The 21,682-nt window shown below is 42.4% G+C and overlaps 1 protein-coding gene across 3 annotated transcripts in view; it reads right to left on the bottom strand.

The window, feature by feature from the left end:
* FANCD2 (FA complementation group D2) overlaps nucleotides 1-21,682 on the bottom strand; it is a 1,694,389-nt gene that overhangs the window by 538,816 nt on the left and 1,133,891 nt on the right. For all 3 annotated transcript variants that reach the window (XM_044077594.1, XM_044077597.1, XM_044077595.1), the window contains exon 31: nucleotides 15,686-15,814. In XM_044077594.1, coding sequence (XP_043933529.1) covers nucleotides 15,686-15,814 — 129 coding nt within the window. The remainder of the gene's footprint in view (nucleotides 1-15,685; nucleotides 15,815-21,682) is intronic.

Genomic DNA, 21,682 nt, shown 5'->3' with positions numbered 1-21,682 from the left:
CTATCCCACCATAAATGGAGATACATATACAACCACTAATGTGCAAACTCAAAGATTCCTGGATTTTGTCAATGCAAACACCCTGGAACATACACACTTTTTATGGGCGGTAAACATCCTGGATCTGGTATTAAGAAGGAATGTTGCACCTCTCCTAGTGTAATGTCCACACTGGTCATATCAGATCACAAATTGGTCACCCTTGAAATAAAGAAAAGCCTGAACTCCCAACAAATCCTAGAACCTTTAAAGACTTTTCCAAGGCTAATGACCTCCTCTTAAAGGATGACACAACTAAATTCTAACCCCCACCCCCATCTCAGAGAACACTCTGGTCTATGAATAAGTGTGTAAGGAAACCCTGTACAAGCATAAAATAACCACACAGAATCAGCAGTAAATAACAAAATAAGCTTAGGACCAAATCCAAAAACAAGACCCCTTCCTTTAGTGGACCCCTAGTACAAATAGGTTGTAAAGCAAAAAAGAAAAATGTCCAAAAACAGGAAGGGCTATACCCAACAGATCAAAAAAAAAAAAAAAAAAAAAAAAAAAGCAAAAACAAAAAAAATTCCCCTCATCAGTTTCAACAATCAGTTCAGATGACTAATCAAGTCAACCAAAGCTGACTTTGAGAGAAAAATAGTCTTATAGGCTAAGGATAACCATAAGGCATTTTTATTTATATACACAACCTTAAGGGGAACACCAAACATAATAAAAAGAACTCCCTATACCAAACAGGAGAATTTAGCATATTTCCTGGCTGATAAATTTAAGTCCAATTTCACCCCTCATCAACCTCCAGTTACCCCTCCCCACCAGGAAATACTCTCTACCACTTCTCCCTCATCAATCACAAAAGAAAAATTCTTCACTACACTCTCCAAAGCTAAAAACAGTGCATCAATGGGTCCTGACAATATCCCAGATGCATCCTAAATAAGTTGAATCATTGCCTGTTAGGTCCACTACAATCTCTGTTCAACCCACAGCCTCCAGACAGGCTTCGTCTTTAGGGAATGGAGGATTGCAACAGTCATCCATCTACATAAAGGGGGACCATCAACAGACCCATAAAACTATAGATCCACAAGTTTGACTAGTCTTGTATACAAGGCCATAGAAAGAATTTTTGTGGACCAGATAAACAAAGACACAGGAAATCTTTAAATACTGGACCTGACCCCTGTTCGGTTTTGTCAAAGGCAGGTCATGTCCACTAAACATGGTAGAATTCTTCGAGAAGGTCCTTAGAGCCATGGTCAAGGGCAAGAGAGTGCATACTGCCTACCTCATCCAGACAAAGGCATTTGACCCAATACCTCACTTCGGCATTCTAGACAAACTCACAACTTTAGGAATAAACCCCTTTACCATCAATAGATACTTAAGAGTCTTGGATAGAATACATGAATTTAGGGTTGGGGAATCCACCTTCATCTACAGGCCTGTTACTAGTGGTGTCCAGAGGGGCTGGTACTGGGACCTCTCCTGTTTGATATATACTTCTCTGAAGTCAAGGCAAATGTAGAGGGCCTTTGGCTGACCAAATCTGCTGATGACAGTAAGCTGGATGCAATTATTGAATCCCCAAAGATGTAGAGGGTCTGATATAGACAAATAACATGTGCCAGAGTCAAAGCTTAAAATTCAATGAAAAAAATGCATAATTATACCATTTGGAAAGACTACCACCATTACAAATTACAACACTGTTAATTGTGGTAAGGGACTTGGGAACTTAAGTAGACAGTAATCTGAACATTTATCACCATGCGCCCATGGGGGTGAGAAAATTATTGTGTGTGGCACAAGTTATAAGTAAGGGCATGGAATCCAGATCTGAGGATATCATAGTCCCACTATACTCAGCCCTCATTAGAACAATAGTACAGTATAATGCACCCTTTGGCATGTACCTGACCAGGCATTTTTAACATCTGGAGTGACCAAAGAGTTTCCTCACTAAAAGAATGCAGGGTGTTGTGATGATGTGAGGTACTGACAGCTATGCCAGAGAGAGTACGGCAGTGCATGTGTAACATATGCTAGCATAACTAGCTGGGGTTTTGTAAACAGTTTTAGGTCATTCCAATATCAAACTGATTTGTACAGATACTGGCATTAAAAATGTATTTGTAAAGTTGTTTCTGTTAAAATTACATCTACAGTGGGTCCTGCTGGACAGAAAAGAAATATACATGTAATATCAGACTGCTGAAATGTATATATGTTACCAGAGGATGCTGGAAGGGAAAAGGTTAAGCTCAACCCAGCTAACCTTAAGAAAAATAGCTTGAAATTAAATTACTTGGTTTAGGCCATAAAGATTTTTATCTCACAGGTCTGAATGCAGCCACAGAAGCAATGTCTGGGCTGGGATCCTGCTCTTATTGTCCTTAGTGGTGAATTAATTACTACCCTGCTGTGCCAGAGAATGACTGGTTAGTCTCTGCAGGAAGAATGAAAGGATTGGAACTGTTTTACAGTCTCCATATGCTGGAATAAACCTGTACAAACCTCTATGTGTAAATTGTGATCAAGTTTCTAGTGACGGGGTAGTGGGGGAACCACAGAATCAAGTGACCAGATGTGATGTAATTTTGTAGCCAGCACTAAAACTATATTTAGATATTAGTGAGAGATGTGACACAGATGCTCAGCACTCTGTTTTGGAACTGCCAAGATCACTTACCCACTTCATCTTGCCTTGCTTTAGTAAATAACTTAATTAGGGAACAGTAATTCTTCAGTCAGTTAGGAAAATATAGTGAGATTAGCTAAAAGTATCATTTTTCTGTACATGTTTGAGTCTTTCCACCTGTGTTATTTTTTACATTTCTTGTGAATTGAAACGCTGGCGTTTATTGTAAATAGACATTCAGTATTTCCATGTTTTCTATTTTTTTATTTATTATTAAATATATTTATAACTTTCATTGTGGCTAATCTTTGAGAGTAATTGCATTTACTTGGTGACACTGTGGCTTCACACTCCTGAAAGTCTTGCTGATTGGTTAGCATTGCCATTTTCATAAGTATTAATTTTGCTAAGAGCAATTTGCAATCCTGGTAAGAGCCTTAATAGCTGGCTGGTGGCAGTAAACCTACCTTATAGTCTGGGTGGAGGTGGCATAGTGGGTAAATCTGTGCCAGCCTTTCCCAGGTGTGTGAAAATCAAATCTCAAAGATTGTGAGCGTCAGCTACTTGCAACAGGGACACAGAGCACTGATTTCTGCAGAGAGAAAAAGTGGAGTATTATTTGGATCCTGGAGAGGAGGTCCAGCCCCAGGAATGGAAAGTGTTCCCTGTAGGCTCTTAATTGAAATTGTGTCTGCTGCAGACAGCTGCATCTGAAAATACTGTATGTATCTATTTTTGTTCTAAGTGAACGTTCCTCACTGGTGTCAGTTGTGAGGATTGAGGGTCCTTGATTACTGGCACAGAGGAGGGATGTTACAGGTGTACATAACATGTTCTATACAGACTTGTCCCTGTACTCAGACTACTGAGGGACGATCCATGCCTAAAATACAAGGCATTTTCCAATCCAGCCACGATGAATCTGCTACAATTTCACAAAACAAACAGAACTAGAAAAACCTGAACTAAGGATCTAAACCTCATCTGTGACATAAACAAAACATGTTGGAGGGACAACTGTGTGTCTCAGAGATTACCCCTTCTCTGGAATCAATTTCATGAAATGTAGAGCCTGTTCAAATGCAGTTTGGACCAAAGCATGGGTAACAACAAATTCACCCCTGGCTTGCTGCCCATGTCTCCTATGGTCAGAACCAGCTTGAAGATGCCTTCAGGCACAGGCATTTACCATACTTGTTTTAGTCCTTGGGCCCTAATGACTGGGATAATTGGGGAATGGATGGCTAGGTTTAGAAAGGCTCTAGGACAGTTAGCCTAGTAACCTCCTATGATCCTTAAGAAAACTGCTTTGAGAAAAATATACTCAGACAAATACACAACCCTCTCTGGCCTATGGGAAAAGTTAAAACATGAAGAGCCTGCTAACTGCAGACTTCTTCAGAGTGAATTCATCTCTTCCCACTCTTGACAAACTTCTTATAGTAGTACAAAAGAGGATCACCAAGATATTATTAGCATTATTATCTGGATGCCACAGTTATGACTATGGACATGGTGTGAAGGTCATATTTCAGGAAGCTGCATCTACCTGGTGAAAGATGCATTCTGTCAGCTTTATGTGCTGTGGAAGAAAGTCTTTGTGGTGCCCTCACTCATAGTTACAGGCTGAAGCAATGAAAAAGCATTTATTTAGGAAAAACAATATGAGGTGATTCAGAAAGCCAACATTTATGTCCACTAGCTTACTTCAGATATCCATCACATTTCCTAAATACCACATCACCCACCATTGTTCAAAAAAGGTTGTTTTCTGATGAATATTCAGGTCTATCTGCCTTCAAGAAAAGCTAACTCAAGGAAAAATAAGATGAGGAGAATGGAGTGGTAGAAGGCAACTTCCTAAGATATGATCTATTTCATCTCCTTTTCTTCCCAAGGACTCAACATGTAGGAGTTTGAGCATGACAGACACCATCAAGTGCATTTCCCCCTCCAGTCTACAACTGTTCTCTTGAATGTTTGAGCCCAGGCCAGCAGATTCTATTTCACAAACTTAATGAGCTTGAAGAACTTTGAGCATGACTCTGGATAAGCTTGAGAGGCTATTGTGGAGTGTTTTCTTTAACAAATTACCAATTGTTCCACTGAAGAGAAAGTCATCACTGAAAAAAAGGCAAATGGAAAAAACTCAGTCCTCAGGGTAAAGTGCCTCAATGACAATGCAGAGTAAAATCCAAAGAAGATTTTCAGAGGCAACACCATAAAAAGCAAAGGAAACTTTACTGATATAAAACTCAGGCCAAATATATAAACAAGTTAGCACTTTCACGTTCCTGAGAACGCTTCTTCAGACTCGTAATGTCATCTCTAACATCATCTGTTTAAATACATCCTGGTGTTACATTCATTGGTTATTAAGCCAATCACAAGTTGATGAACTTTCAAAAAATTAAATTAAAACTCATTACATGAATTAAAATATCATCATCCTGTTATTACCAAGTAAATAGCATCTCAATGTATGGATATATAGTAACAACCACATATATGTTCACAAATACTGAATGTTTCTAATATATTATTTAAAAATGTAAATATGTATGTGCATACATACCTTATCAAGATGGCTCCATTAGAAACTATAAAACAAATATGTACACATACACACATATATATATATATATATATACACACACACAGAGTTATTAACGGGTATATATATATATATATATATATATATATATATATATATATACATATATATATATATATACATATATATATATATCACTAGCTGGTTTGAAATAAAGATATATGTATGTATATATGTATGGTTACATCTAAAAATATGTTAAAACAGTGTACCTGAAAAATCTAAACATAAAAACAGTTATTTAGCTACAAGGTGACTATAATACAAAAGGTATGCATATGGATCTCATGTACAAAAAGTCACGGGGCATTCGTATATAAATTGATGTATAGCAACAAGCATGTATATACTTAAAAATATAGATACATATGTAGCATATATATATATATATATATATATATATATATATATATATATATATATATATATATATACATATATATATCAATATCAGGAACCACAATGAAAAAGAAGAAAACAAATGGATCTTGAAAGATATACATATACATACATATCTAAAATACTCCACTTTTTATATGATTGTTTGTCTTTTTATTTACATCAGTTGCTGCTACATATGTATATATATTTTTAGGTAAATACATACTTGCTGCTATACATCAATTTATATACGAATGCCCCGTGACTTTTTGTGCATGAGATCCATATACATACCTTTTTGTATTATAGTCACCTTGTAGCTAAATAACTGCTTTAATGTTTAGATCCATCAGGTACACTATTTTAACATATTTTTAGACATAACCATACATATATACATACATATATCTTTATTTCAAACCAGCTAGTGATATATATACCAGTTAATAACTGCATATATATGTATACATATTTGTTTTATAGTTTCTAATATACATACATTAAGTCATGCTATTTACTTGGTAATAACACCATGATGATATTTTAATTTATGTAATGAGTTTTAATTTATGCAATGAGTATTAATTTTTTGAAAGTTCAAGTTGTAATTGACTTAATAACAAATGAATGTAATACCAGGATGTATTTAAACAGATGGTGTTAGAGATAAGATTACGGAGTCTGAAGAAGCATTCTGAGGAACGGGAAAGCGCTAACTCATTTATATATTTGGCCTGAGCTTTATATCAATAAAGTCTCCTTCTCTTTTTATGGTATTGCCTCTGGATTTCTTCTTTGAATTAAAGAAAAGGCCTTCAACAAAGTGGCACTTTTGAAATAAACTGACACAGCTGGTAGTGCTGGTGAAGCTTTCAATGGCCACTGATTTTATATTACCTATTTTAATTTTATATATATATATATATATATATATATATATATATATATATATATATATACATACATATATGACACCAATGTACTGCTGTCCTCAGTGATTTTAGTATTTAAGAAGGAATATGTTTAGTGCTGTAAGAGAACATCTGAAACAATTAAGTCCGGGCATTCAGGTTCAGTGGGCCACAGCCTTTCTCCATGAGCAGGGAGGTATGCAAGGCCCACACTGAAGAACAGAAAACAATACCAATAACTAAGCCACCAACCCTTCTGTTAAGTGATACTAGGAGAAATGCTTTGAATAATTGTGTTAACGATCAGCATTTGAAGTAACTATCCCTCTTTTTGCACTTGTTTGGTGATTGTTGCTAGCAGTGGAAAAGAGGACATCAGAAAGAGCACAGGATGAATGGCATACTAACCAAGGCCACCTGTGTACCTGGACATGCTGAGAGTCTTCTAGTGTCAACATTTCTCTGACTACAGTAAGTAGCTTCTTCCAAATTTGCCTTTTCCTTACTGTGTTTAAGACCTTCAATACATCCACAACCTCTTTCTTCCCATGTTTGCACAAGGGGTCAGGATGTCACTTCAATAATTATCGAGAGTCAATATTCACACTGCTGGGTAGCTAGTCCTGCCTCAGTTGTTCTTCCATACCACACACACACACACACACACACACACACACACACACACACACACACACACACACACACACACACACACACACACCTTTAGCCAGTTTAGTGTGTCCAATCTACCTACTGCATGTCTTTAGAATGTGGGAGGATACTCCCAGAGAAAACCCATGCAAACACAAGGGGGGCATGGAGACTATGCAGAGAACGCACCTGAGCAGAGAACTGAACCTGTAAACCTCTTGCTGTGAAGCAACAATGCTATCTACTGCATCACTGGTGAGTGAGTCTATACAAACATTTTATATATATATATGAATTTTCTGGTCACCCCCCCCCCACACACACTAAAACACACTGTGAATAGAGTTAACAGGCATAAAGTGCAGTCATATCCTTAAACAATATTTTCTGTATGAGGGCAGAACACTTCAGCATCAGACCTTTCACTGTCAATTACAAAGAAGTTATGTACTCACCATAACGTTCCATTTCAGTAGTTGTACTTCATTTGACTTCAACCTGTGGGAATACGGCTCCATATCGGACCTGAGCCAGCAAAGATTACTAGCATCAGTTCCGAGCTCTAGACTTCTCCCCTACCCATAATACACCTCCACTGCCTTCCATCCCCAGATCGAGTTTGCTGAATTTATACTTAGAACCCGACCTGATAACATACTTGTGACCTATACTGCAGCCTGAAGGTTGAACATGCGCCAAGGTCCGGGGAAAGGAGGGAAGACAAATGAAGTACAACTACTCAGATGGAACGTTATGGTGAGTATATAACTTCTTTATCTGGAGTAGTTTACTTCATTTGGTCTTCAACAAGTGGGACAGAGTCCCCAGCTACTAAACTCCTGTGAGGCCCTCATGGAAGGATATTCCGGAGCACCGCAGAGCCAAAGGATGCTCTCCTTCTAGATGTCAAATCCAATTTGTAATGGAAATAAACGTATGAGATGATGACCAAGTAGCTGCAGAGCAAATGTCATCCAAAGACACCCTAGACCAGAAAGCTGCAGACGCAGCCATGGACCTAGTGGAATGAGCTTTAACCTGACCTGGAGGAGACATGCCTTTGTCCTTATAGACCTGCAGGATGCATGAAGAAATCCATCTAGCTATAGTAACCTTGGAAATAGGTTTGCCCAAAATGGTCTATAGAACGAAACAACTGGTCCGATTTACGAAATTTTTTTGTCCTATGTAAATAGGATTGTAACTGTCTATGAACATCCAACATGTGTAGTTTGTATTCCATCCTGTTGGTAAAATTGGGAATGAACACAGGCAAATTTATAGTCTGATTGATACTGACTGGTGACGCCACCCTAGGAAGAAAGGATGGGTTAGTTCGAAGGGAAACTCTATCTTTATGAAAAATCATGTACGTGAATTTTATGGACAAGGCCTGTAATTCCAAAACCCTTCTAGCAGAGGTAATAGCGACCAAAAAAGCTGTTTTCCACAATAGAAATTTTAGATCTGCAGTTGCGGCAGGCTCGAAAGGCAGGGCGACCAGAGCCTGGAGAACCATAGTAAGGTCCCACGGGGGGACAGGATCTTTGACCAGGTGGCGTAGCAAAAAAAAGTGCTTTTGATAAAGGCTTTACACAGTCTAGAAGATGCCAAGGATGCAGAATTCTCGCCCACATGAAAATGAGAAATGGCAGCCAACTGAACTTTGACAGTAGAAGAACTAGCACCATGCTGGAAAATATCAGCTAAAAAATCCAGAATGGCAAAAATTGGAGCCGTGAAAGGATCTAAACTCCTCTGAGTGGCCCAGAAAGAAAAACGTTTCCACTTGCTGCGATAAACCTTTCTGGTTGAATACTTATGAGTAGCCACCAAAACAGACTTAACTGAGGAGGAAAGTCCGGGAGACCTAGCAATCATGGGAACTGGAGCAGCCAAGCCACGAGCTTCAGGCTGTCCAGACTCGGATGAGGTGCCCCCAATGGGTGTGAGATCTGATCCTGAATGGGATCTAGTATCCAAGGTGGAGCCAGAAGGTGAGACCAAAGGAAGGGAAACTAAACCTGGCGAGGCCAGAATGGGGCAATGAGGATCACCTTGCTCCCCAGTCGACAAGTTTTCTGCAGAATCTTCGGGATGAGAGGAACTGGTGGGTAAGCATACAGAAGACCGGGAGGCCAAGCACGAACTAGAGCGTCTCTAGGGGACTACCCTGGCAGGGGGTTCAGAGCTAAACACCTGCTGCACTTCACGTTGGAAGGAGATGCAAAGAGATCGCAGCAAGGTTGACCCCACTCACTGAATATCTATTCCGCTACTGATAGATTCAGAGTCCACTCCTAAGGCATCAGAATGTTCAGACTTAGCCTGTCCACTAGAATGTTGGACCATCCCGGAATGTGCTTTGTGATGAGAAAGCGACAGGTGGAGATCGCCCATTCCCACACTCTAATGGCCAAGTGACAAAAGGGGGTAAGATCTGGTCCCTCCTTGTTTGTTGATATACCAGACTACTGACATGTTGTCTGACTGAAAGGCATGAAGGACCTGCAACGCTAGAAGGACCGCCCTAACCTCTAGGACATTGATATGCAAGCTGGTCTCTATGGGGGACCACAGGCCTTGGACTGCATTGCCCGAACAATGCCTGAATTGGGAGGCATCTGTGGTCACTGTGGTTTAGGCCGGGGCTGGAATGAAGGGTCGTCCCTCCAAGATGTCCGGAGAGCTCATCCACCATATGAGGGGACGACCGACACACTTGACTTATGTGGATAGGATAGGTTAGTGGTAAATCCAACAGAGACCACTGAACCGCTAGAGTCCACAGAAGAATCCGCATGTGTAGCCGACTACAAGGAAGAAGAATTATGGTCGTCGCCATCGAGCCTAGGGTCCTCAACACTGATTCCGCTGTCAGGAGGTGAGAACAGTAAATCAGGGAGACATGCATCCTGAGGTTTTGAACTCTCTCCAAGATCAGGAACACTTTGCCCTGGAGTGTGTCTATCCTAGCACCAATGTTGTCTATCACCTGTACAGCTCTAGTAGAGATATGGATGTGTTGATTGTGATACCCAAACTCAGGGCAAGAGTGGGAAAGTAATCCCTGGTTTGGGAAAGTAGATGCCTTCTAGAAGCAGTAAGAGAGCCAATCGTCCAGGTATGGATAGACCTGAATCCCCTGAAGCCTCAGGTGAGTCGCTACAACCGTCATCACTTTGGTAAACACCCTGGGGGCTGAGGTGAGACCAAAGGGTAGGGCTTGAAATTGATAATGATTGGCCCCTAGCCGGAAGCGGAGGAACCTCCTGGAGCTTCTGTGCATTTTTATGTGATAGTAAGCATCTTGAAGATCTAACGATCACATCGAGTCTCTCTCTTGCAGGTATGGCATATGATGGACTGTAGTGTGATCATCCGGAACTTTTCTTTGGCAACTGACAGGTTGAGGGTAGAGAGGTCCAGAATGGGCCTTAAGTCCCCCGTTTTCTTTGGCACCAAAAAGAACTTGGAGTAGAAGCTCGATCCGGACTGATCTGGAAGGACAGTTTCGATGGCTCGTTTTCCTAGCACCTTGGAAATTTCCTGTGCTGCCACCTCCCTTTGTGTGGGTGGAATGTCCGGGAGGTGTTTGGGGGCTATAGGGGAATCCACAAAGGGGACAGAATGGTTGGTTGTCTTTCGGATTTTCCTGGTTAGGGGTCGCCACAGCGAAACTCCGGTCCGCTAATAATTGGCAGTAGGTTGTTACGGTGCTAAGTTGCCAGCTTGACACCCAACCTTCAAAGAAGGCACAGCCATTCACGCATGTCTTTCGGAATGCCACTCGACCGTGGGGAGGACATCCTCTGGATATGATTTGAAGCACCCAGTGGTCCATTGTTATGGACTCCCATGCCTCTGGGTGCAAGGACAATCGTCCCCCCACTGCTTCCATAGTAGAGCAGCCGGGCAACCCCTCAGGATGGCTGGCCGTATATGTCTGAGAACGGTTCTCGAGATCCGAAGTTCCATGGACCCACTTGGCCTCTGGACTGGTGTCCATTCTGTCCCCCTCTGCCTCTAGGGGAAGAAGAGCCCTGAGTGTCCCGGGAATACTGAGACTTCCGGGATCACATCTTCTTTTGCCCACTCTAATTCTGGGAAAAGGACCTTTGAGGGTTAGAGAAGTGGACCCTGACTGCAGACAGTGTCTTCTCGTCCTACTCACTCTGGACTAGTATCTCCTTGACGGTCTTACCGAAAAGTCTCAAGCCATCATAAGGGGCATTGGCAAAGGACGCCTTAAAGTGTTTAGTAAATTGGCACAGCCTGAGACAGTCATTACGCCTTATGGACATGCCGGATCCAGCTGCCCTAGTCACTCCTTCCATAGCATGGGAGAGGAGTCGCATGGACATATTTGATACTGCTCTCAGAGAAGCCATTTTCGCGGAGAAAGAAGCCTTGTCCTCCTGCAACATGGACTTGGGTGGAGACTCTTCCTGCCCCTTCATTAGGTCGCATTGGAGTCTCGTGACATGGGTCAAGTAGTTCAGTGCCCTTATTGAAAGGGTAGCTGAAGCGTACACCCGCTTCCCAAGGTGGTCCATCATCCATGACTCTCGGTCAGGAGGGTGGAGCGAGGAACGTTCCTGAAATAGTTCCCTCTTCGTGGCTACTGCTACCATGGCATCCACTGGGGAGCCCTTGTTCCAGGAAGGCCTGTCAATAGGGGGACTTAAAACCTTATCGGGGAGCTTGGGGATTGGTTCCATGGTATCTGGTTCCTTCCACGCCCACCAGGTGATCAAATCCACTAAAGGATCCATGGGAGGGGACACCCAAGACATAGATGGGCCCGTGCCGAAAGCCTCCAGAAACAAAGACTCATCAGATGAGGGCTTAGGAGCGGACCAACCTCCCCACTAGTGCAGGATCTCCATGATGTCTCCAAAGGAGACATTGTCGGGAGGTGATCTTGGGGAGCCCTCCCCATCATGTAAATCTGTGTCCTTGGTTAGGGAGTCGGGGGGGGGTCCAAGTGCCTCATTGTACATGTATGCTTGTGAGGCACATCTCCCGTGGGGCTCTCCGGGGAGTGCTCGCAAGCCATCTGTTCCTCTGAGGGAACCGTCTGGGGATCTTCCGGCACAGGCTGTCCCTCTGGTAAGACAATGGGGACCGTAGACAGAGCTGAGGGAGTCTGGGCGGAGTCCGAGGGGGCATTCAGGGGTCCTCGATCTGATGGAGGGGACCCGTTCTACCACATCGAACTCCGAAGGAGAGTGGACTTTCTGGGAAGCTAATAAGGAGGCTGGTCTCCCCGGGTCCGATGCGAGAATGGGAGCCGGACCCGAAGTGGATGGAGCTCTGAGAGAGGGAACCTGGCCTGATAACATCTGAGCCGATGGAAAGGGTTCCACTCCCTCGGATCTGACACCTGGGCTCTAGCTCCGAGAGCGGCTCGGATTCGAACTGGAGATGCTCCAGGCAGCTGTCAGCGTCAAGGATGCAAGGATCGCCAGCACTGACCCCCTGACCATGGCTAACCTTGGGTCCGAAGCAGAAAGTCGGATTGGGGAAGGAGAAATGGGCTGAAAGAAGGGAAGCGAGCTCTCTCCTGAGGCAGGAGGGGCTGGCAAGACCCCCATCTGGATCTGTGTGCAGATAAAGCGCATCATTTTTTCCAGATCCATGTCCGATAGAGAACGAGTCGACCGTGATGAGGCTGTGGACTCTGACCTGGCAGGTAGAGAACCGAAGCCCTGGAGACTGAACATGCCTCCTCCAGCTCCGGGGAGAACCTCGGAGACCAGAGCCGAGGGGAGTCACGGATCCGAGCAGACTTGCTTGGGGATGAGAGGTCTGGGGGACCTCTTCCTTTTTTCCTTCATCTTCGATTCCCTCCCGTTCTCTACCTCTCCTCTGCTCCGCTACCACAGGCTTAGATGCAGGGGTTTGAGTCCCAGCCTGGGAGGAAGTTTGGGAGGCCAGAGGAAGAGAAGTAGGAGATGCAGTCACAGCACCGAAGACGAGGAAGGAGGTTTAGTGGCAGGCAGAAGACTTTTGAGGGCCAACCTGGCCTTTCTATGCTTCAAGGCTCGGGGATTGAACCCCGCATAAATGAAGCAATCCGCATTAAGGTGGGCCACACCTAAGCACAACACAGACAGAGTGTGGCCATCCACTGGGGAGAGTTTATGGCCACACTCTGTGCAACACTTAATGATTAGCTTTTCAGCCATACTACAAGAAAGAAACTTTAACAAAAAGGAACAGGCAAAACTTTCTTTCTTGGACTAAACACACACAGACTCACCACACTAGATGACTAAAGAGGGGAGGGACACCACAGACAAACTACTCTAACTAATGACTACTACAAACCTACACTCGACGCCAAAGTGATGGGAGGGGAGAAAGGGTACCTACATTAACCTGAAATAGCTAAAAGTAACAAAAAATTTTGAAAAACTTACAGTCAGAATCACCCTGTTAGCTGGAGATCTAGAGACGCAATGTTTTACAAATCACGGCAAACGAGATCTGGGGATGGAAGGCAGTAGAGGTGTATTTTGGGTAAGGGGAGGAGTCTGGAGCTCGGAGCTGATGCTAGTAATCCTTGCCAGCTCGGATAAGATACGGATCCGTATTCCCACAGGTTAAAGACCAAATGAGGTAAACTACTTCACATATTCTATTATACTGAATAAAAATAGTTGAGGTAATGTGCACTGTATGCAGTATAAATAAAACAATGTTTTTTGCTGTGCAAACAACGTTGCACCACCCATACCACCTCATTTCTAAAGATAGTAACTCAGAGAATGCCCAACAATGTAGGTAAAGGGAGGCTTTCTTACTTGTACTGTTACACAACTTCCCCGTGGTGGTGGTGCTGCGGTAGCGTTGTCGCCTCACAGTAAGACCCTGTCCGGTTCGATTCTCAGCTAGAGCGTCTTCTGCGTGGAGACATGTGTGAATGGGCGTACCTTCGTTGAAGGTTGTGCGTCAGGGCTTGTAACTCGGCACGTAAAAATCAACTACCAATCATTAGCGGACCAGAGTTCCGCTGTGGCGACTCCTAACCGGGAAAAGCCGAAAGAAACAACAACTGTTACACAACTTCACTGAAGTATTACAACACTTTACAAAAATGTATCTCAGAACTCTGAAATGATACACAAAATATATCACAAACCGCAAAACAGTGTAGGTAACAGAATATTTTCTTATGCTGCACTGTTATGAGATCCTTATATTATAAATATATCTCAATCAATAATAAAGGACAGCAAGAGGTTCTCCCGTTCGATTCTCAGCTGGGGCACCTTCTGTGTGGAGTCTGCATGTCCTCCCTGCAGTCGAGTGATGTTTAAAGACATGCAGGTAGGTGCGTGCATGAATGGGTGTGCCTTCCTTGAAGGTTGGGCATCGGGCTGGCAACTCGGAACCGTAAAAATCCAATGCCAGTTATTAGCGGACCTGAGTTCCGCTGCGGCAACCCCTAACTGGGAAAAGCCAAAAGACAAGCAAAGTGAAACAGACATGACTAATGAGCATTTGATATAATAACAACCATTATGAAATGGGGTGAATCCATATACATAAATGTATATACAGATATACAACAAATAAATGTGCATGTATATAACATTTTCCAAGTCCAGTAAACAAAAAATACACTGTAAAAATCAGTAACGAATGCAATACTTTTTGTCTGCCTTTCAAGCCCAATCCTTGATTCATGGCAGGAGTGCTGGGAAGGCTGATTAAGAGAACAGCAATACCCCGAGGAGAAATGCTTTGAAGAAATGTCTTAGTGAGTACCATCAGGAGCAAAGTATAAGAAGGTTAAATCATCACCTCAAAAATCCTTAAAATGTAGCTCATCTTATTCAATTTGACTAAACTGGCCAGATTCCAAGGTGCACACTCAAGTTTTAAAAACGGTGAGGAAGGCAGCATTTGCTTAGCAACTTGTCTGCAGGTATTAATATGCTGGCCTTACAAGTGATAGTAGTACCAACTCTATGTTTAATCCAAGTTGCAAAATGGCTTTGCTACTGTTTATATTAATGCTTCTGGATAAGGCTCTGCTTTGTAAAGGAAAAGTGGGGCCTCATCCTGTAAGGCTTAATTTTTTGGTGGACAATGGGAAAAGACAGACTGATCAAAAGGTGTGTGGACTACACAAATAGTGCACCTCTCTCCAGAAATACTCAGATGCCAACATCTTTATAAAAACACACAAGGAACCAACAGACTTCAAGTACTTTTTTCTATGTGCAGCAGTGGCAAGGCAGCTTCATGTAGGCATACAATTACAGACAGGTAGGCATACAATTACAGACAGGAAGCAAAACCCCCAAAAGTTTTTTTTTGCACCTAGGCATCAAGATAAACAATTTCTACTGAAAATGTTACATTTTTTTAAATAAAGGATAACAATTCCAAATAATAAAATGAACAACATTTATTGCAATTGTAGATGGAAGGCATTTCACAACTTACTGAACACTAAGGCAGCCTGACCTGAAAGTAATTGTGAGCATTCTCCAAATGGTTGCACAGTGAGTTCAAGAGCTGTACTGCTGATTCTGCAACTTGTTGCCGAGATTTCAGACGCAAATGTGAAAAGCCAATGTCTTTGCTTACTTTTCCCTGGGCAAAAAACAAAGCTAAAAAAATCAGATGAACATTTTTTCCAAAGTGCTAAACTGTACTAAACATAAATTAAAATATTAGTGGACATATCAAAATAAAAATTATATAAATTACTGACAAAAATCTACAACTCATCAGCAATTCACCACAGTACAGTCATTTTACCTCTTCACAACCTGCCTCCAAGCAAATAAGTTTTAATTGTGCATGTACTGCCTGCAAGTAACAGAGACGCTATACTTATATCTATGGCTATTGTTAAGACAACCTTCTGTGGTGAGATAATATACTTCAGAACGTCCTTTCTGTGTCCTTTAGAAGGGCTCTTCAAAACTACTCAACAACTTACCTTATATGTGAGTGGGACTATGACTGGACCACATCTGAAGTAGTAAATCCACCAGGACTGAAAGAACCAGAGGGCAGCCAAAAAGCCAAAAGTTTAAAGCTGAGTTCGAAAGTACAATAGTTCCAAAAGAGGTCAGCTCCAGTGGCATACAGGGAGGGATACAGCCCAGACTATCACCCAGGTGATACAGTTTCCATTAGCAGCTTAGGCATTTCCTGATGCTGGTGAGTGCAGAATGGATATTCCTAGTTGGGGGGGTTACGAGAGTCCATGATCTCCTTAGAGGCAGGGTGGTAAAGCCCACAGTGACCCAGGGGTGTACATTTGACTCATAAAGCTGTGAAAACTGTAGCTTTCAATCAAGGGTGCACTGAAGCATGCATTCGCATGAGGAAGGTATAGTGGTCCAAACAGCTGATGCAAGCCACATGGCCTCTTCTCAGAGGAAAAGTTAGTGACATAATAAAAGTATCACCATTGCCAGGATACCAACAAGGACACAAACCACCTCCACAATTACCTGGATGATGGCTCTTCTGTACAGCTCTTGCCTTTATACAGGCAATGCCAATGGGTGCATCACTCTAGAAAAAGCTAAATAGCTACCTGTTTAAAACAGTGGAGCCCCCCCCCCCCCCCCCCACACACACACACAGGTTTTTGGCAATTCAAACATCATGATCATTCTGTTCAACCTTTAACATTTAAATTTATAAGGACTGCACCTCCTTACAACCTCTGGAACCTCAGCTTCTCCATTTCTCTCATGCTGCTTCCTCAATCCAAATGAAGTTCCTCTAATTACGTTTTCTGTGTTCTTGGTCCTAAACTATGGGAGCTATTTCCTTCCAATCTTAAAAAAATTTCTTCATATCTTAAATTTCGCAACTTTATAAAAGCACATATGATTATTGGAGGTAAATGGTCCTGTCTTCTAGAAGGCACATATTCATTCCTCCTGTTACCTCTTCCTCTCACCCATTCCCTGCACTTATTATTCCCTTCCTCTCACTCATCTCCTGCACTTATTATTCCCTTCCTTCTATTTTACTCGTCCATCATCTCAGTCTATTCAACAACTGTCTGGTTTACATATCTCTGTATATATTGTAAATGTAGTTTGTTTTGTTTGTAATCTTGTCATGTTTTGCTCTCTGATCCTATGTCATATGGAGCTGTGTTTTTGATCCAACAGTGTTTGCATACTAACCTTAGGCAGAGTCAAAAATGGCCAGAACTGATCAGTGCTCTATCCCAGTAAGGAAATTCACATGGACAAATAAATAAATTCAAGTTCGACAGGGAGAAGGCTGATGGCCAGCAAGCAAAAAGATAAAAAAAATATATACAAAGAGCTCCAAATGAGGCCTGGCTCTTTGAAATTAGGTTGAGATAGCACTGCCTATTGAAGGTGTAAACTGAAGACCAAGTGGCCAGGGCACACAAGTCTAAGTTTCCTCTCACTCCTCCATATTAGATCAGTGGCCATAGATATGCACTTCCCAAATCTCTCTGTGGCCAGTCTAGTTGAGATGGGTATTCTGAGGCATTGTAGCAATTGCCTCATGTACACTGACATCTAACTTATTCTTAATAAAACAGACAGTGTATGCGAGAGGTGCAAATACACTTTAATGCTGGAGGCAAAACTCTCTCAGACAACCAAAACTAATGCTACAGAGGCGGTCAGTGACACTTGCACCATGCCTACTGCACAGGGTAAAGATCCTACACATAAAACTACTTGTGTTGAGGCACTTACAGGTAATCTTCCTAAAACACTAAGACCTCCTGCACAGTACAATCAAAAAAAGGGTCCTCAGCCATCACTGTAAACACTACGTTAAAACACCACCCACAGCTACACATAATAACACTGCATCCAATGCCTCCATTGCTAGGCCCTGAAGGCAAACCAGAACACACCCAAATTTCCTGATCATTGGTGCTTCTATAGTGAGGTACACCAATGTCCTCCTCTCCAGTCTGAGTAAGGACAGAGTCACGGTTAGCTGCCTTTCTGGGGCTAGGAGCCATCAAGTTACACAGGCACTCAGGTCACTAAACCACAGGTACCAGTATGGCTGTCACAGTCACATATGGGTGTTAATGACCTGAGACCTACTGCCCTTGACTATATGTAGTGAGACATGATCGAGCTGGCTCGCTGACTATGTGCCTCAGGCAGGTATGAGCCTAGCACTGAGCAACATACTACCGTCTCCAAGCATGATGCCATATTACCAACAGAAAATGATTGATTATTAATAATTAGCTTAGCTTCTGGTGTCAATCCAGGGGAGTACAACATTTCACAGCCTGGGAGGACTTGGTTGACAGAGCACGCTGCTTTTCCAGGGATGGTCTGCACTTATCCCCTTTAGACTTTTGGATATTGGCAAAGACCTTTTCCACCCCCATACAGCCTTTATTAGGCAATGACAAATTGATAAACCTATTGACTTAACTGAACCTATGAGGGAATATCTGAAGGTGGTACTGCTCAATGCTGGAAGTCTTAACAAGAAACTCCAATCTCTGCACGCCATCCTCTTCCCTGCAGAGTGTAGACATCTGTGTAGTAATGGATTAAAGTCGTTGATAGTAATCCAGCAATGCAAGGTTATAATGCCTTTCACATCTTTAGACCAGCTATTGCACAGGAGGGAACTACAAGTGGAGGAGTGTCAGTCTATATTAAGACAAATCTCACATCCGGGTCTATATCACTTCAGTGAAAAACCTTTTAGTTGAACACCTCTTTGTCAAATGCTAATTGTTGAAAGTGTGATCTATCAGATGGTCGTTTTAGCAAATTTTTTCCTAGGGTAAAAAAACGCTTGGCCAGCCTAACAAGTGTGGGGGGGGGGGGGGGGCGGTGCCACCCCCGCAACTAAATATATCATCTCCAACATCCCACTACAGTGGGGAAAAGGGCAAATTCCCGATGACGGCCAAGTGTTTTTTTCCCCTAGGACAAAATGTGCTAAAATGATCACTCAACAGACTGAGGTTTTGACAATGAGCATTCGACAAAGAGGTGTTTGACAAAAAAAGTTTTCGCTGAAGTGAAGTAGACCCTGACATCCTGACTAAAGTGTATGACTCACTGGAACCCATACATGTGCAACTCACCATAAACAGGGTGTTATACCATATCCTTGCAACATATAGGTCCCTTCCATGTCCCAGGAAACACATACTACCTATCTCAATGTACTAAAGTCCCTTACCGTTCAACCCAATACGATATTCCTGGGGGATCTCAACTACGCCTCTATACATTGAGAATCCTACACCACTACATTCCTAAACTTTGTTAATACCAACATCCTGGAACAGTTGGTTCATTCTCCTACCAGGGGTACAAACATCCTTGACCTCATACTCACAAAAATGGTGGGCCAGTATTCCTCATCCACTGTAATATCTTCGCTCATCAGATCTGATCATAACGCAGTATTACTTGAAATAAAAATTTAAATCTGGGGAATCCAGCAAAACCAAAAAACTTTAGTAACTCTACTAAGCAACACCTTGGCTAAATTCTAAGCACTTCCAAACCCAGTAAACACCATAGAATGCACTGAACTATTTCTAAAATTTCTGTACAGTCATACTGATAGCTGTATACAGTGAGCTGTGCCCACTCGTATTAAGAATAAGACAAACTCAAAAGATAAGCCACCCTGGTGGAATCACAGTATCAATTGGTTATACAACAAAAGAAAAAAGTCTTGACCAAGCATAGGAGCAATAAAGCCATGTATACTAAAAGCTCCATGACCAATTTAAACAGGCAGCTAAGAGAGTTAATTAATACTTCAAAGGCTAAATTTGAAGCAAAAAATAGCTTCTCAGGCAAAGGACAACTACAAAGCTTTCTATAGCTATGTCTGTAACCTCAGAGAAAATATACAACAATGCACAGAATTTACTGTAATTGGCATCACCCACACTGAACCAGAGGTCATTGGCAACCTTCTGGCTCACAGGTTCAGCTCAAATTTCTCCCTCCACTCACCCCTGATAGTACAAAGGAAATACCACATAACACAATTCCCCCCAGCCACTACTAGAGAACAGGTCATTAGTGCACTTTCCAAGGTCAAAAACACTGCACTGATGGGCCCCGATAACATCCCAGGATGTTTAATAAAGAGCATGAAACATGACCTCTCTGGTCCACTTGAATCACTTTTCAGCTGGAGCCTTCAGTCAGGTTTTGCGCACAAGGAAAGGTAGATGGCTACAGTCATTCCTCTGCACAAAGGGGGTCCAACCAATGAACCAGGTAACTACAGGCCTGTGAATCTTACCAGCTTCATATGCAAGGCCACGGAAAGAATCATCATAGACATGATAAATGAGGACATAGGTAACCTGCAAACACTAGACACATCACAGACAGGCTTTGCTAAAGGAAGGTCATGCCTACTAAATCTGGTGGACTTTTTTTGAGAGGGTGACCAAAACATATGGTGAAGGTAAGACTGTGCACACAGCTTACCTCGACCTGGCCAAGGCTTTTGATAGAATACCCAGTCAGGCATTACAGACAAGCTCACTAATTTAGGTATAAACCCTTTTATCACCCACTGGATAGATAACTGACTCACTGACAGAACCCAGGAGGTCAAAACAGGTGAAGTCACCTCTACCAAGAGGTCAGTCACTAGCAGAGTTCCCCAGGCCTTGGGATTGGGTCCGCTCCTTTTTGGGATCTATTTCTCCGAAATGGAAGCAAATGCTGAAGGTTTATAGCTAACTAAGTTTGCAGATGATTGCAAGCTGGGGGCTTATCATCAACTCCCATAAAGACATTAGCATTCTTCAAGAAGGCCCATCTCTGACTAACAAATGGTGCTAAAGCCATGGTCTTAAACTTAATGTTACGAAATGCATAACTATATCCTTTGGGAAATCAACCATCTCAGCTAATTCCCATGTTGATACTAAACCCCTAAGAATCAACCCAGTGGTCAGGAACCTGGGTATGCACGTAGACAGTAGCCTTACCTTTGACCACCATGTAGCCACAGTGGTGAGGAAGTCCTTTTATGTTGCAGAACTTATAAGTAAGGGCATGGCATCTAGGTTTAAACAGGTCATTATCCCACTGTACTCTGCTTTTATCAGACCAATCAGAGTACAATGCTCCCTTTGTTATGTACCTGACCAGTAGTGCAACCTCAAATGTTTCTTACAAAAAGAATACAAGGTGTAACAAACCTGCCTTCTTAAGAGTGCCTTAAAACCCTGTTCCTCTACTTAGTCTCCTACAGATTGCTGAGAGGTGATCTATGCCTTGGTTCTTAAGGCATCCACAAACCACACATTTATAAATCTCATACATATTCATAAGTCAAACAGTACCAGAAATACAAGGTCTAGGGACCTAAGTTTTGTCTGTGACTTCCCCTCCCATGGAATAGGCTTCCCATCCATGTGGAGCTGAGTTCATCTATTACCCAGTTTAAGCACAACCTAGACAAGTGGATGAGGAATAGGAAATT

This window comes from Protopterus annectens, chromosome 7.part0 (genome assembly GCF_019279795.1).
Source record: "Protopterus annectens isolate FY-2018-M chromosome 7.part0, PAN1.0, whole genome shotgun sequence".
NCBI classification, from domain to species: domain Eukaryota; kingdom Metazoa; phylum Chordata; order Ceratodontiformes; family Protopteridae; genus Protopterus; species Protopterus annectens.
Note: the sequence above shows the minus strand (reverse complement) of the source record. Positions and strands in the feature narration are given on the sequence as shown.